The sequence below is a fragment of the Colossoma macropomum genome, unplaced genomic scaffold (assembly GCF_904425465.1).
Source record: "Colossoma macropomum unplaced genomic scaffold, Colossoma_macropomum, whole genome shotgun sequence".
Taxonomy (NCBI): Eukaryota; Metazoa; Chordata; class Actinopteri; order Characiformes; family Serrasalmidae; genus Colossoma; species Colossoma macropomum.
The window spans coordinates 14,121,644-14,138,673 of NW_023494809.1; the positions used below are offsets into that span (position 1 = coordinate 14,121,644).

Below are 17,030 nucleotides of genomic sequence, written 5' to 3' on the forward strand. Positions count from 1 at the left end.
GACCCTTATGACTGTATGCTTCGATACCCCTGCAGGGTAAGGAGCTGCTTCCTTCACCCTATGGCCTTTGGCACGCCCAAATGCAATCACTCCTTTTTGCCAATCATTAACATCTGCTTTGCGACCCATTTTCCACACATAAAACGAGACTGTACCACCTGTTCTCAATCTATGAATCCCGTCGCACACCCCACAGGTATTTATAGCCTGTTCATCCTTGTGCAATACCATCTGCAGGAGCCTGAAGTTAATTGAGTTGATAAGCTAACACATCCTCCACAGGGACCAGCATAAATGTGGCTTTTTTTGCAACGTTTAATGCTCAATTTCTAATGATTTGCATGATTTGAAAAAAACATATTTGAAAAAATAAATCTTTCTCTCTATGAAAATTCAGGAAATAAGCAGTACCGGTGCATATTCTCACTTAGAAAACGAAAAAGTAACCAGGGTGCCAAAACTTTTACATACAACTGTATCAAATGGTCTCAGAGGTAGTTGAGCATTTTCCCTATTTGATAGGTGGGGAGGGGTGGTGGGGTGAAAGGTGAAACATGATATTATTTGTTAATATTATTTTTGTCTGCCCACTGGTGCACCATGATGCAATCAAAAGTCAGATGTTTTCAAGTCAGATACATTTTGATGGAAGATAACAGGGAAAAACAGGAATTCTGCCTTTTAAATAGTATTATAATTTCTGCTTAATGTGACATGAACTAACATAACTAAGGTGTTAAAAAAAGCTTTTCTTTTTTTTATTTCAGGTTGACTTTAATACAGCCCAAAGCAATCCAATAAAATAAGCTTTGATCAGACTTAAGACGTCACCAAGCTGGTGGTTTCATGTCCATATCTGCGTATTTGCTGTCAGACTGAAGTGCCAATGGCGAGATAATGTAAGAACTTTCCTCTTCAGAGTCATACTTTTGTGTAAATGAAATGGGACCTGAGGCTGCTGGGGTGCGTATGTATGCCCATGCGAATGTGTGGCGGCCATTCAAGGACAATCTGTTGATTCTCATGCTGTTTCCCCTCAAACCGCATTATTTGTGACTTGCTGATGTGGGTCAGTGTCGGGCCGATAAATCACTTTCATTCAGTTTCTCTTGTGATGGTAGGACAAGCATGCGGACGGTTTACATAACGTTCTGACTGGCAAATATCCCATCAGTCATCAGGGGAGGGGTGGGGGGTCATAAAAGAACCTCTTACGCATGCACACACTCACATACACACACAGTCCCTGGGTAAGTCATCAGTCTCTCACACAAATTTGTTCAGTTAACCAAAAGACTGCGCAATGTGCACAGATAATGAGTTCTGTTTATTGAACGACAGATTTGATCGTAAAATGGGCACACAATAATTTTTATATAAAATGTACACAAACAAGCTTGCGCTCCTGTCTTTGTGATGCTTTTCCACTGACGTCTGTGTTACTGTAGCTAAAATGCAGCTGCTACACCTGACCCCAACCTCAACCTCAGGAACCAATAGGAAACAAAGAGCCAAATACATGGACACTAGCAGGGTTGGACTGGGAACTGAATTCAGCCTTGGACTTTTGTCTAGACCAGCCCACTACACCCAAATCTCTGCAATTTCGGTGGATTTTTCAGAACTGTCTCCATCATCTGTGCACTGGGAGAGCATTAGCAAAGCGACATTAGTGAGATCTTACAGGCTGATTAATGGGGCGGTTAAAGTGGCAGCTACATGTATACAACACTTTATGCATACATATCTCTACACATTAGCATCAAATCATTACTTTATGCCAATGAAGCACAATTATATGAGATTCTACAAAGGAGTCAAGAAATTTGTTCAATTATTCTACTCTATTTCTATATGTTAAAACAATTCAAACAATCCCAATCCACATTTTACTGATTTTGTGTACATGCTATGTATAAAAAACTATGTTTTTTTGGCTTTTGCTAATTCTTAGATGTGTCTCTTTTTCCTCCCAAAAGACTGGACTTAATGAATGACCAATTGAGTTCATCTGCACACCAACAACAAGCGATTATTGCTTCATACTTAGTCAACTGTGAAAAATCCTTCTTTTGAACATCAACTGTGATCAGATATTGCAAAAGCAGGGCCGCAAGCTGGATATACTGCCTGCGTTCGGCACGTATATCATCTATTGGAAACAGCTGACAAACTTAAATATTCAGCAGAAAACATGACGTCTGAACACACAGGTGTAGCGGGCGGACCAAAAAGGACAAGTGTAGTGGAAATGGGGCAGACTCAGATTAGTAGATTGTGTGAGCATGCACACATTTCATGTAACAATAAATCAATACTGCAATTACAATGTTGGCCAAAAGTTTTTTGGGAAAGTTGCTTAGATACTTTTAGATTTCAAAAATAGTATGTTAATATGGTGCTTAATATGTTAAGTATCAAGTAAGACAAAAAATATGTTAGGTGGCTGGTTAGCTTATCTGTATAAATCGTGGATATTTTAGACAGTTACTTTATTTATTCAATTTCCAGGCAAAACAGCCATGAAAATATTTATTTTACAGCAGATATTTCTGAAGAAATTAAATAAGATAATCTGCCTGTATAATGAAGGATAAAGTAAAACGAAAATAAGTGAGACACAGAAGTGCAAGACCTGGTGACCAACAAAACTGTCAACACCAGATAAACAGGATCTAAAGCTTTCATCTTTCAGAGAAAATTGAGCTCCACTCTCCACTGGTTCAGATCTGAAAAAAAAACACAGGTGTTTCTGTCCATTCTTCCACTGTGAGCAGACAAATCAACACTATGGGTCTGAAAGGATGTGTAGCTTTCAAGAACCTGTTACTGAGTATAGAAAAAAAGGCAAAACAGAAGAAAATTTGCAGATCAAACAAGGAAGCTGCTGATATTCTCATAACAATAGATTGGCCACCCCAGAGTCCAGACCTCAACATCACTGACAGTGTATGCTATTTCTTGCACGTGAGAAGCTGTCAACTTTTAAGACTAAACTTTGGCAAAAAAGGAAAAATATCCCTGCAGATTTCTTTGAAAAATTGAAAGCAAGAGTCTCTAAAAGAATGGAAGCTGTAATGAAGACAAAGGATGGACATGAAATACTGGAAAAAGTGATCATCATATATAATTATATTATACTATAACTGAAAAGTGGTCTCTGACTTTTGCACAGTACTGTACATGTTGCTACAAAGTCATATGCATTAGCGCGTTTTATGTCACGGAAAAGGCACTAAGCATTGAACACAGAACTACTGCTACTCAAGTTATTCTCAGCAGTTTGAAGTATCAAGTTTTCTGTGTTTCTTTCTAGTAATATGGCGGTCAGTGTAAGACAGGGGGTCTGATTTACCCAGGACACACTATAAATCACCAATCCCTAGTGTGTCTCAGTATGTGAAAGTGCTAGCTGCTATGAAAAGAGCAATGCTGCCCCCTATTGGCTAACCAGAACTCTACCCGTAGCAGTTACCTCCGGTGCCCTCTTCTCTATCTGTCTCTCTATCCTTCCTCCTGTTGAGCAAACAGAGAGCCCAGAGGAACCAAAGTGTACGAAACACACACACGCACAGACTTGGACGCTATGTCACACAATCACTGTGTGTTCTCACACAGTGCTCCCGTTAGGATTTGAAGGAAAACCACAAATAAAAGAGTGGCTTTAGGCTAGTGTCTAAAAACCACAGTGGTGCCACAGCATGTCTCACAGATGCAGTGTCTTTCTCTCTCTCTCTCATTCTCACACAAACACACACACACACCCACACACACACCCACACACACGCATACAGCCCTGAGGCCCACAGCATGAGATGAAGTTCACAATATCACCTGTCAATCATTCGCTGCTCAATTCAACATCCATAAAACCCGAAATAACACATTTAAAAACAGCACCTTCAATTTAGCAGTCTTTGAGAAATATGAAGATATCGAAGACATAAATCTTCATGTTTGTGTGTACAGGGGCTGCCAATTGGTGTCAGAAATTTAATTAAAAATCTCCCCCAATTTCTGTCAAATATTCACATACAGTACTGTGCAAAAGTCAGAGAGATCACCTTTTAATTAATGTAATGTCTAGTCAAAATGGCCATTAAGTACAAGTCATTTTTCAGGGTCAGGAAAAAAGCAGGAAAAAATTTAACAAAATTACACATAAGCCTCAACAACAGTAAGAAATTTACTATATAAAGGCAATTCACTTTTTGCTTTTATTACAGGAGTCTTTTCAGGTGACTTGCTTTCAGGATATTTTTCCACATCTCCAAAGCACAGTCTTAGACGTCAGTTGACCTTCTGCTTCTTACAATCCACATAATTCCAAATACTATTCTCTATTTTCTTCTTGTATTTTCTTATTTCCAGTTTAAAGCTACTTCTGCAGTAAGAGACTTTCTTTGCTCTTGCTTTCGTTTACACAGCCACTCACGGAGTGTGATATCACTCACCTGGGAGATTTCATGGAGAATTCCTTTTCTCTGTAACAGTTCTTGACAGCTACACAACCTTTCCGACTTAAAGTGTTGTCTTCTCACAGTGGAAGGATGAACAGAAGCACCTGTGGATTTTTCATATCTGAAGCAGCTTGATTTTCTCCTCTCTCTCAAAGATGAAAGCTTTAAGCACTGTTTATCTGACAGTGACAATTATGGTGGTCTACCAGGTTGTTGTTGAGTCTGTTTCACTTTGCCCTTCATTATGTAAGTGGATTATCATCTATCTGATCCCCGCAGAAATATCTCCTGGGCCATTTTACATGCACATGAGAAAGAACTGTTTAAGGCAGCTAAGGTGTGTTTGGGTAGTTACTTGTGTGAATGTTAGTGTCTCTTTAAAGAGGAACATAATAATGTCAGTGAGATCTTTAGGAACAGCTTCTGTTGGAGGACACAGCTGTGACTGAGTGGTTTTAAGATTAGAAGGATGGAAAATTTAATGTGGCAGTAGGGTGCAGAGTGGACAAATGATATACGGATATATTTAATATTATACTTAGTGTTGGAGCGTTTGTGTAGTTTCTTGTTAAATATACGTTCGTTTCCTGTTTTTTTTCCCCTGACACTGAAAATTGAATAACTTGTACTTAAGCGTTGTTTTGACTGGAAATTAAATAATTCAAGGGTGGTCTCTGACTTTTGCACAGTTTTATATAGTCAAAATATTGCAAGAAGATAGCTTAACTGCAGTTAACACCATTTTCTATGACTATGTTTTGGTACCTAAATCTCAAAGTGAGCAATATGGCAATATTTTATCGTATTTTTTTAAAAAAGTAAAACTAAAACTATAGTATATGTATGGTATATGGATACTGTCAGTACTTAAAAGAATACTCATCAACTGCACATTTGGTTAGAAAGATCTCAGTTAACTGGATTCACTGCGGTGCAGTATGTAAAACGTTACATAAAATCATAGTGCTTGAAGTTTTTGGTGGTATTTTTAACATGTGGCACTGCTGGTACATTCTGTCTTTTCAAACATATCAAACCTTATAAAAATAAAACATTGTAATATATTTTGTGTACCATGAAAATATTAAGTACCATCATACTACATTGTTGCCATATTGCCCACCCCTAATTTTAAATTTCAAGCATTCTTTAAAGCTCACAATGTTATAAACCAGTGGTTCTCCATTTGAAGGTTCAAGATGGTTGTTTAGGCTTATTCTTTTCAGATCTTTCACGGGGTTGTCATGCTCTGCGAGTGGCTGTGAAAATGAAAGGAAGAGCAAAGAAAGTCTCTAACTAGCCACTGCAGAGGTAGCTTTAAACATTCAAACTGACATTTTCTATTTTTTCACTGAATTTGCCAAATATTAACAGCGCTGATATGTACGAACTGTTCAGGGCCATGTATCTGGGATACACAATATTTTGTTTGTTAATAAATATCATAATATCGGCTTTTACAATACTGATATTGCAGAAGGCTACAAAAAATACCAGATGAGTTTGTAACTGTTTCTGCACAAGACTCAACAAACATCAATTATGTGGCTTAGGATTACACAGGCCACGTGTTATTAATACATTAATACTGCAATGGCAATATGTAGCAGTACTGTATTGTACAATCCCTCTGTGTACGTGTGTATGTGTGGGTACAGGTAGAGTCTGTACATGTAATAAAGTGGATAATAAAAGTGAAGGTAACATACAGTACCTACTGCTGTATGACCTCGGCTTCACTAAACAATGACTAGTGCTATGTTACGCTTCATTACGGCAAATTGCTGCTAATGGCAAACGGTCACGGCCAATCAGACTTAAGAGGGGGAACTAGCCAGCCTCTGATCATGTTCTATAGTGCTAGGCCCAGCTCTGATTGGCTAAATTGTTTGATTCTATTAAAAGCGTAAACTCGCCGACTGCCGTCTCCTCCTGGTCGCCACGAGCGACAGACAGATGTTCTAAGCGCAGATAGTCACACCTGTCTGAGTTTGTGCATGTGTACACATCTTGTGACTGTGTGGACATGTGTAGCAAATCCCCAAGACAAAATGGGGATGACTGTCAGTAACATGGATTCAGGAAGGATCTCCAGAGCTAGCTGAGCATTTTCTCTGGGTAGGTGGGAGTGGTGAACATGATGTTGTAGGTTCATATTAATTTTCCCTGCCTACCTTGTTTGGCATGGATCAATCAAATTCTTCCATTAGCTTGGTTGGTTTTGACAGGTGTGAACACTCCACTAGTGCACAGGTACAGGCCAAAATATTGGGTCTCGGTCTTCAATAGCACCTTGGTTCAGTTCATGGTGTGCACCACACAAGCATCAGAGAGGTATTCAGTTTTTAACTTTGGGACATTCTTGTAAGCAATTTATACTTGTTAACTGCACTTTTAAAATGTGGAAACATATACCAGCTCAGCTTGGGCGCCTGACATCCCGCTTATTGACAGCAGTGCACGTCACACTAGCGTGGTGCTACACAGCATGTATTTTCCAAGGAGTGCCCCACCATACTGGATTAACAGAATTATGCAAAGAAACAGAAGGACAGTGTGTAAATGTAGAACTACAAAATGTACCTAAATGGTAAGTGGACCTGATAAAATAAACAAGGCAGGTGTGCCTAATAAAGTGACCAGTGACTAAAGTGATCAGTGAGATTTAAAGAGAAGGAACACTAGTGAACTTTAAACATAGACAACACATCACAAAGCAACCAAGTCTTTGGCGTATGGTTAAACTGAAGAGCAGAGTTAAGCCCTCATGTTACAGGCTGCACATCACAGTGTTTGTCCTGACAGAGATGTGTGTGTTTAAGTGCTATACCTCAGGTGTACGGTGCGGATGAGCGTGGCGGCTAGGCTCGTTGAGACTCTGCCAGCGTTGCAAACTTGACTGAGGCAGGCCAGGACATCAGTGGGAAAAGCAGGCAGGAAGTAGAGAATCTGAACCAATCGCTGCTGCTGCTCCACCGGCAATACCACAACACAGCCCTCGTGAGGATCTACACACACACACACACACACACACACACACACACACACACACACACACACACACACACACACGTTAATATTCAGTTCAAAGATTAAATGCGGAATATTCAGTGAAAAGAAAGGAAAGAGCTCCCCTGTCTGGTAGCTTTGCAAAACTACTACTATTAGTAAGTAGAAGGAAGTGTGTGTGTGTGTGTCTGTGTGTGTATAAAGCTAAGAGAGAGAGTGTTCTCCCCCTGTAAGTGATCACAGAGAGACAGACATTATTAGCTGCTGACGCACTCTGCTGATGTCACCAGGGCTCTGGCATACAATGGAGTGCTGTGCTCTCGAAACATGAAACTACAGACAGCTTATATCACCCAGACACACACACATTCAGAGGGAGACACAGACACTCGGACTCTCACACACACTCTGAGCAAGATACCAACACTGAGACTCAGACTTGCTCTCTCTCACAGACATACATGCACACACACTATGACAAGGGGCCCATATGTATTATACTGTCATAGTCCAAAAAAAAAAACCTCAAATTCAATTTTCATTTTACTACATAATTGAACACAGCAGCTGCCCTGTACATTGTGTTAAAATTTCATTCTGAATCAAATCACTTGGAATAGAATATCTTTACATTAGAAGTTAACAACGTTTTTGCCTTTCCATGTAAGGTTTCTATTTTGGAGATGTGTTTTTATTTCTATTTTTTGGACAGCAATATATGCAAAAGCCTAAATGAAATAATCATAATAATAACAAAAATAATAATATTTCAGAACTGCAACATCTGAACATGGTGTACGTACTTCTCTTATTGTTTACTTTAGAAGGCTTAGCTGTAACACTGCGTTATAACAAACCCCACCATGTAAAGGCTGTACTTTAACCTGGCTAGCTATCACTGCAAGTGGATTACACGCTTTAAAATGGTGCCACCACAGCGATGAATAAAACAATATAGGTGTAAATTCTGTGACTTACACACAACTCAGTTGTGAAAAACAAAAAGTTACTTTTATGATACAAAACAGTCATCAGGTCTTGAGAAACATCTATCTGACTGTTGTCAAAATTTTCAGTTGGAAGTTGCTATGAGAATACAAGGAGATGATTAAAAGCACGTTCCACCTGAAGCTGTTCAACTACATGATATATCTATGTGACACGAAACCACTGTACGTGCTTGGAAGGGTAAAAAAAAAGAGAGAAAAAGAAAAAATAATTTAAAAGAGAGAGAGCAAATTAAGAGTGTCTGGAGGGTGTATGTGATTACCATAAAGGCTGCATGCATGTGTCTGCAGACTGAGCAGCAGGTCTTTGTGGCCCCATGCTGCGGCTGACTGCACTGTCTGCAGGAGCTGCCCTGAAAGTTGGGGATTACGACTGCCCAACTGCACTAACTGTACGGGCAATGAAGCCAACCAACGAGCCAAAATCCTGCTCCTGAGAGAGAGAGAGTGAGAGATTGACACTTGAGAAAAATGCTATAGAGTAAATATATAAAGATTAAATATATAAAGTATATAGTAAAATGCAGGTGTGTCTATTCTTACCTGCAAATGGCCGGTGTCACTGCAGGTTTTCACTCCAAACAAGCAGAACACCTGATTCCAGTTCTTTAATCAACTGGTTTCAGTCAAACAACTGATTGTGTGATCTCCTGCTTTGCAGGAATGAAAACTGCAGTTACACCAGCCCTTTGCGAAAAAGACTGGATACCCCTGATCTAACAGCACAAACACCACTAAACTAAAAAACACAACTAACTAATGCAAATTTGAGGCCTACTTTGTAATTCATGTTCAAATACAGGTGGACAATATGGTAATATTTTACAATTATCATGAATATCATCAATATCCTGGATATTGTCAGTATTTAAAGAACACGGACCAAATCCATGTTTTGTTAAAAAGAGAGTACAATTAATCCTGTTTAACTGGATTAGGCGCAGCCGGAATGTAATATGCTAAACAAAAAGTACTGTACTCAGGGTTATTGATGGCACTGCTAGTGCACTGCGTGTATCAATATATCGTGATACTCATCGTGAAATGTAAAAATGTCTTTAAATATAGTGATATAATATTTTTACCACAACGCCCGCCCCTTTGTTCAAGCTCCACTTATGATATCTCTGGTCCTGGTACTGGAGCTGCTTATGGTTCAGTCACTGCTCACATTATTGTGGGGGTGATATGAACATAACTAGTACTTCTATTTAAAAGGAAACTGTGAAGAACTTTCATAATTGATAAAGCATCCTTAACAGTACAGCACTTCCTATAACTGTCACCAGTCGTGTAAGGAAATACAGTACTATGGTATGTTGTGGATTTTGTCAGGACAACTTACATCTAAAGTAAAAATAAATCAGCTCCATACACTGGTAGCGGCAGAAAATGAATACGCAATTTCATTGAAGATTAAGGCTTCACAAAACAAGAAAAGCATTAAATCAGAGTTAGTCCCAGGGAGTAACTAAAAATCACAAAAAAAAACAACAAAAAAACCTTTTCTACATCTCTACTAAACTTTTCCCAACACTTTCTTTGCCCCTCCCATTTTAGACACCAATACTTCTTCAATACTATAACCCTACTAGTCATTAAGTCTAATCAGCATTTTGGACCATATGCAGCTTTATCTTAAAAATTCTTCAGTCTCATTCACTAGCTTCCAACATCTCATTTTCAAAAAAGCTTGGCTTATTTCCAACTGATGTATAAAAACAAAGAACAGTTCACTGAGGCCAAGATTTTAATGTTTAGACTGTCTAAATTCCATTTAAATATCCAAGCTGCTCACCTCATAATCTTATAGACTCTGCCTTACAAAGAACACAGAAACCTACTTCACAGAAACATTGAATATTATAGAGAATTATAGGAAATATAGAAAATCCTCCAAGGGTACCCTCTCTATACCTGAGATGTTCAAAAACAGTGTGTGTGCATACCTGGCGATATGAGGCTGCTTCTGATGTTCCTGTATGTAGAGTTGGCTAAAGAAACGCAGCAGAAGGGTGCGGACAGTCAGGCCCAAGTTCTTCTGCTGATACTGAATATAGACAGCCTGCAGCAGCTCCTCCGTCACCACTAGAGAGACACACAAGCGCAATTTACATCCAACACTTCACAAATCCATTAGCTGATGGTAAAACACAAAGTTAAGAACTATAATAACGACTTCCGGTTGGCTATGGGCTTGAGAATGGCCGTGTAACTCGAGGGCTCCCCGACAATTTGAAAATACAACATGGAAAAAGTGACCTTCGAATTATGAATAAGGGCGTTGTCACCAGAAGCAGGAGTACTGTGCATTCGACCCAGAATACTGAAACAATGATGCAACAAACTAGCCGAAGCAGTTCTCCAGAACTTGAGCAACATGGCGCCAATGGGTCAAACTTGAGAAAATACTGGATGAAATTAGAGACTTTAGACGCGACAACAATCAACAGCACGCTGATATTAAACAGGAGCTAACCAAGACGAACAGGAGACTGGATGAGGCATTGAGGAAAGTGAACAAAGAATGTGCACTGTAGAAACTGTATTAAACGGGTGCTAAAACAGCAAGCTAATCTTGAAGCAAAACTGACTGACCAAGAAGGGTGCTCGCGCAGGGACAACATTAGAATCTATGGCATCCCTGAAGATGTGGAAGGAGGCTGCATGGTGAGTTTCTTAGAGACCCTCCTGAAAAACCAACTTGACCTTCCAGACGACACAGAAATGAAACCTCGCTCAATCGTTGCAAAATTTCTGAGTTATTGAATGAAGGAAGATGTACTTCGGAGAGCCAGGCAAAAGAAAGAAAATTTTCTACAACAACAGAAGCAACTATGTTGACCACGACTACCCCCTGAAATCCTCAAAAAATGCACGGAATATGCCAAGGAAGAGGAAGGGTGCTGAAAGTCAGGAAAATAAAGTTTAAAACACCCTTTCCAGCTAAACTGTGAGTCTTCTACAAGGATGGGTCTCAGCAGTGCAGCGGAGGCCACAAAGGATATGATCAAGCGAGTATTTCAAGTAAAGGTGGTGGAATCACCCCCTGCACTGAAGGATGATATTGAAAGCCTGTCTTTCTGGCAATTCATTGAGAAACGGAGTGGCCAAGGGAAAGGTAGACTACAGAACCAATCGGAGGAAGATCCACTTCCCCATTACAAAGAGAAACTGCAGAGTTTCAGACGGAGGTCACCACTGCGTGAGTGACTGAGTTATACTCCTGTGCGTTGGTTTTCCCACTTGACAGTACATATGTCGGGATTTTCTCTTTTCGTGGTAAAAACTGGACAGTTGAACAGTAAAGTTGTGCTGTTCTCCTCAAGGGTCCTCTCTCTAACAATTGTCCTACACCAAACACTCAGAAGGTTCTTTTAAAACCAACCTCAACACTGGAAGTCATTGTGTTGACAGAGATTGTGTGGTTAACGATGTTCTCATTTATGTCTTTGTTAGGTTATATTGCTTTATTGTTCATGAAAGCTAAAGGGGAGATGCTTAATAGTTTATTTTGACAAAAACAGTGTTTCAGAGAAGGGGTGTTTACGATATTATAGAGGACACTTAATGACTAACACAGAATTGAAAGTCATTTCTTTTAATGTTAATGGAGTACTCAACCTTACTAAGAGGAGCAAAATTTTGACCAAAATGAAGAAAGAAGGAGCATCAATTGTTTTTTGCAGGAAACCCACTTGAGTGCTTCTGAACATGAGAAACTAAAACGAATGGGATTTTCAAAAATCTCTTTTTCCTCATATAAATCTGGTCACAGGAGGGGTGTGGCTATATTAATATCTCACCATATCCCCATTGAACAATTTACGGAAATTAAAGACAAGGAAGGGAGGTTCATTTTACTTTCTGGAAGAATAGAGGGTGTTGAATTAACATTATTGAACGTATATGCTCCCCCGGGTAGCAACCTTAAGTTTTACCAGAAAATGTCTGGACTAATGGCTGATGCATCAGGTATTTTGATATGTGGAGGAGGCTGGAATATTCATCTCAATCCGAAATTTGATTTGACAAACACATTCCAAAGAATAACACTACTGCACAAAAAAAAAGAAAATGTTAATGGAGGAAACTGGAATAGTGGATCTTTGGAGGGACTGTTATCCAACTGGGCGTGACTACACTCATTATTCATTCCCCAACTTGGTGTATTCAAGAATTGATTACTTTTTTATTTATAAAAGAGACAGACACAAAATACTACGATGTGATATAGGTAATATTGACCTCTGATCATGCACCGATTTCATTGTCTACACTGCTTAATAATAGACCTAGAAATAGAACATGGAGAATAAACGCAAGTATTCTCAACAGTCCCCAGTTCAAAGAGCAAATGAAACAAGAAATAAAAATACTTCTAGAAGAAAATGATAATGGTGAAGTTGAACCTGAGATCTTATGGCATGCTTTAAAGGCAGTTATTAGAGGCAATATTATTAGTTACTGTGCTCTTAAAAAAAGATACAGCAAATGAAACTAGTAGAATTGAATGTTAAAAGATTTAGAGATTAAACAAAGAAAAACAAGACCCATATATCATGTCAGAAATTTTTAAAATTAGGAATGAAATAAATATATTATACACTCAAGAAATAGAAAAAAAGATTTACTAGTCAGAAATATTATGAATCAGGGAACAAACTACAAAAACACCGGGCAGACAATACTATATATAAAATAAGAGACCCCAAATCGAAAAATGTGCTATACAAATGGGATGAAATTCAAACCTCCTTTAAAAAAATACTGTGAAAAACTATATACACAACCACATTCCGAGGATGGGGAACAGATTGACGCATTCCTTAACTCCTGCCAACTACCTACTCTAACAGAAGAACAAAACAGAGATTTAAAAGCTAAGATAACAGCAGAGGAGCTAAATGCAGCTATTTCACGTCTTAGGTCAAATAAATCTCCCAGTACAGATGGATTTACAGCTGAATGGAGTTTTTCGGGCAGAGTTATTACCAAATCTTCTTTCAGCTTGCAATTATGCATTGACTCAAGGGAAAATGCCCCCATCATGGAGTGAGGCAATTATTACTGTTATCCCTAAGGAAGGAAAAGATGTACTCGAATGCGGATCATATTGACCAATTTCAGTTCTTAACGTGGATTATAAATTATATGCAAGTGTTGTAGCCAAACAACTTGAGAAGATTCTCCCCCAGATTATAAGTTATGACCGAACAGGGTTTATTCAACATAGACAAACACATGATAATATAAGACGTACCTTGCATATTGTTAATTATATAAAACAGCACAATCTGGAAGCCTCTCTGATAAGTCTAGATGCAGAAAAAGCTTTTGACCCAGTAAGTTGGAAGTATCTAGTCTTAAATAGGTTTGGGTTTCATGAAGAAGTTATCCAAAGTATCCAAGCACTGTATAATAGACCAACCAAATAAAAATAAATGGTAATTTGTCCGATACTATTATTTTGGAACATGGAACGAGACAAAGTTGCCCTCTGTCTTCCTCTCTTTTTGCTTTGTACATAGAGCCTTTGGCCCAATGGATACGACAAGAGCCCTTGATAAAAGGTATTACCATAAAGGGTGATGAACACAAACTGGCGCTATATACAGACGATGTCTTATTGTTTTTGAGTGAGCCCTCTGGTTCATTCACTGAGTCAATGAAAGTGATCGAACTTTACAGTGTATTCTCAGGATACAAGTTAAATGTTCAGAAAACTCAAGTTTTGACGTTTAATTATAATCCCCCAAAGTACCTTAGACAAAAATATCATTTTAGGTGGGATTACAATTCATTAAAATATTTAGGAGTTAATCTACCCAAAGACCTTTCTAAATTGTCAGAGATTAATTTTGGACCCCTTATTGCTAAGATTAAAACTGATATTCAAAGATGGAGCTTGATTCCTTTTCTTAGCCCCAACTCAAGGGTTGAATCTATAAAAATGAATGTGCTTCCATGTCTCTTTTTTCTATTTCAAGCACTCCCCATCGAAATCCCTCCCATTTTTTCAGAATGGGATAAAATCATTTCAAGGTACATATGGTAGGGACGGAAGCCAAGAATAAGATTTCGGACTTTGCAGCTTCCAAAGGACAGTGGAGGCATGGGTTTATCCAATTTCAAAAAGTACTACTTTGCAGCTCAGACAAGACCCTTAATTCTCACATGCAACCCTGCTTACTAAGCAAGATGGATGGATATAAAATCGTCACTGATAAAGAATCCCCCTATCCAGGCAATAATAGGAAACAGTGAGACATCATAGAAAATCTCTGGATTAAAAACCCAATTAAAAATTTGGACTAAAGTAGTAAAAGAATACAATTTAAGTGAAATGCTGAAAGTAATTAGATGGTGCACCTATGACTCTGAGTTCATACCAAATAAGCTGGATAGTAGGTTCAAAATTTGGCTGACAAAGGGTATAACAGTGTATTGCAATATTATGGAATGAAGCAGATTGAGAGATTTTCAGTCTCTAAAATAAACATATAACCTTGAAAATCAGGACTTTTACCGTTATCTTCAATTACGACATAATTTTGATAAAACAATTAAAGATGATATACTCAACAGTATTAATGATGAAATACTAAATTTGTTTATCAGAGCTTATCAGTCTGAGGCTCACAAAAGAATCATATCCAAAATGTATAAAGGCTTAAGTGTAAAGGATGGAAGTTCAACAGAGTATGTAAAGCAAAAAATGAGAAAAAGAGACCAGTATTACCATTTCAAGAGAAATATGGATTAAGATATGTGAACTTCAGTGGAAATGTACTAATTCACATATTTGGAGAGAATTTGGGTGGAAGTGTGCTACTCGATTTTTTATTACCCTGTAGCAGGACGTGTGGGGAGCGGGAAGCCGGTCACTGGCATGTATTTTGGGAATGCTCAATATTAAGATGTTTTTGGACAGAGTTGCACAAAGTACTGAAAAATATATTTAGTTTAGAATTTCCCTGTAAATTTGATACACTTTTTCTAGGGGTACTGGGTTTTGATGTGGCAAGATCGGACAAATATTTATGGAATATTCTATTAATTGCAAATAAAAAAGTTATAACAAGGAAGTGGCTGTCTCCTGATCCTCCTACACTGGATGACTGGATAAACCTGGTCAATGAAATATATCTAATGGAAAAAATTACTTTTTCTATTAGTCTGAAGATGACAAAATTTGTAAAATTCTGGTTAAAATGGGTCAACTATATAAAGTCTGTAAGACTAGAGTTTGTAGAGGTACAATGTGAGTGAGTACTCCCTTACTTTTTTTTTTCCCTCCCCCTTCTCCTTACCTGACCCTTTTATTTTATTACCCCAAGGCATCTTCTCAGGTTTTAATGTATATAGTTATTTGTTTACTTTTACAGAATGTCAAAAAGAAGGGGAAAAAAAGATTTTTTAAAGAATAAAAAAGACGGAGAGATATAGATCACAAGGTGTATGTAAAGATATATAATTGGAAATTAACATGTGCATGGAATTGTATGTTGTCATCGCATGCTTTCGAATGTCTCCCCTGGAAAAAATACAATAAAAACAAAAACACTATAATAACGACAAGATGTACACAATTTCCTATAAAGCTAGGTATCATTATTATTAAGTGCCGTCAGGTCATGTCTGACTCCTGGCGGCCACATGGAAAGTGTTTCTCCAGAATATCTTGTCATCTGTTTGGGTCTTCATGCTTTTCAATGGCTCGTTCATGATTCCTCTGATCTATCTTGTTGCTGGTCATCCTCTTCTTCTTTTACCTTCAACTCTTATAAGCATAATGATCTTTTCTAATGAACTGGTTCTTCTCAGACTAGGTCCAAAACTAGAGAGCTTCAGTTTGGTTATCTGGGCCTTGAGTGAGAGGTGAGGCTTGATTTGCTCGAGGATCCATTTGTTTGTTTTCTTTTCCATTCAGCGTACTCTCAAAAGTCTTCACCAACACCTAAATTCAAAGGCATCTGTATTTTTCCTGTCTTGCCTGTTTACTGTCCATCTTTCACATCCATAAAGAACCACAGAGAATACTAAAGACTGGACAATTCTGATCTTTGTTTGCAGAGGCAAATCACTCAAGTTCTTAAAGTCTTCAACCTCCTTCGTTTTGCTGAGTGCCAATCTGTGTCGCATTTCTTGAGTGTTGGATCCTCTGTTATTGATAATTGTTCCAAGTAGGCAAAAGCTGTCCACCATTTCCACATCTTCTCCATCAATGGTCAAGTTTGCAGTCTTTCTCGTTGTCATAACTTAAGTCTCTTCATTTTAAGCTATCTTTTCCCATTCTTTAACCTTCCTTACAAGAGCTTGCAGGTCTTCCAGATTTTCCTGTAGAGCTGTTTTAGCAGCATGTAGCATTCTACTATAGTAGCTTAGCAGGTTGCAGCTTCACCACAACATAGGCTCATTCTGGCTCACTGAAGTTTTACTGATGCAATTTTTTAGGATGAAGACTCAAATTTGAGCAGGTAAACCTGTATATTTGTGTGTGGAGCTGTTAGCTTAAGCTATATGTAACACATATCAACATTAGCACCAGAAG

General features: G+C 38.3%; 1 protein-coding gene across 4 annotated transcripts in view; it reads right to left on the reverse strand.

The window, feature by feature from the left end:
- The window catches only part of tex10 (testis expressed 10), a 64,283-nt gene that overhangs the window by 22,329 nt on the left and 24,924 nt on the right, over nt 1-17,030 (reverse strand). For all 4 annotated transcript variants that reach the window (XM_036558035.1, XM_036558037.1, XM_036558034.1 and 1 more), the window contains 3 exons: nt 10,426-10,564; nt 8,740-8,909; nt 7,291-7,468 (listed from right to left, as the gene is read on the reverse strand). In XM_036558035.1, coding sequence (XP_036413928.1) covers nt 7,291-7,468; nt 8,740-8,909; nt 10,426-10,564 — 487 coding nt within the window. The remainder of the gene's footprint in view (nt 1-7,290; nt 7,469-8,739; nt 8,910-10,425; nt 10,565-17,030) is intronic.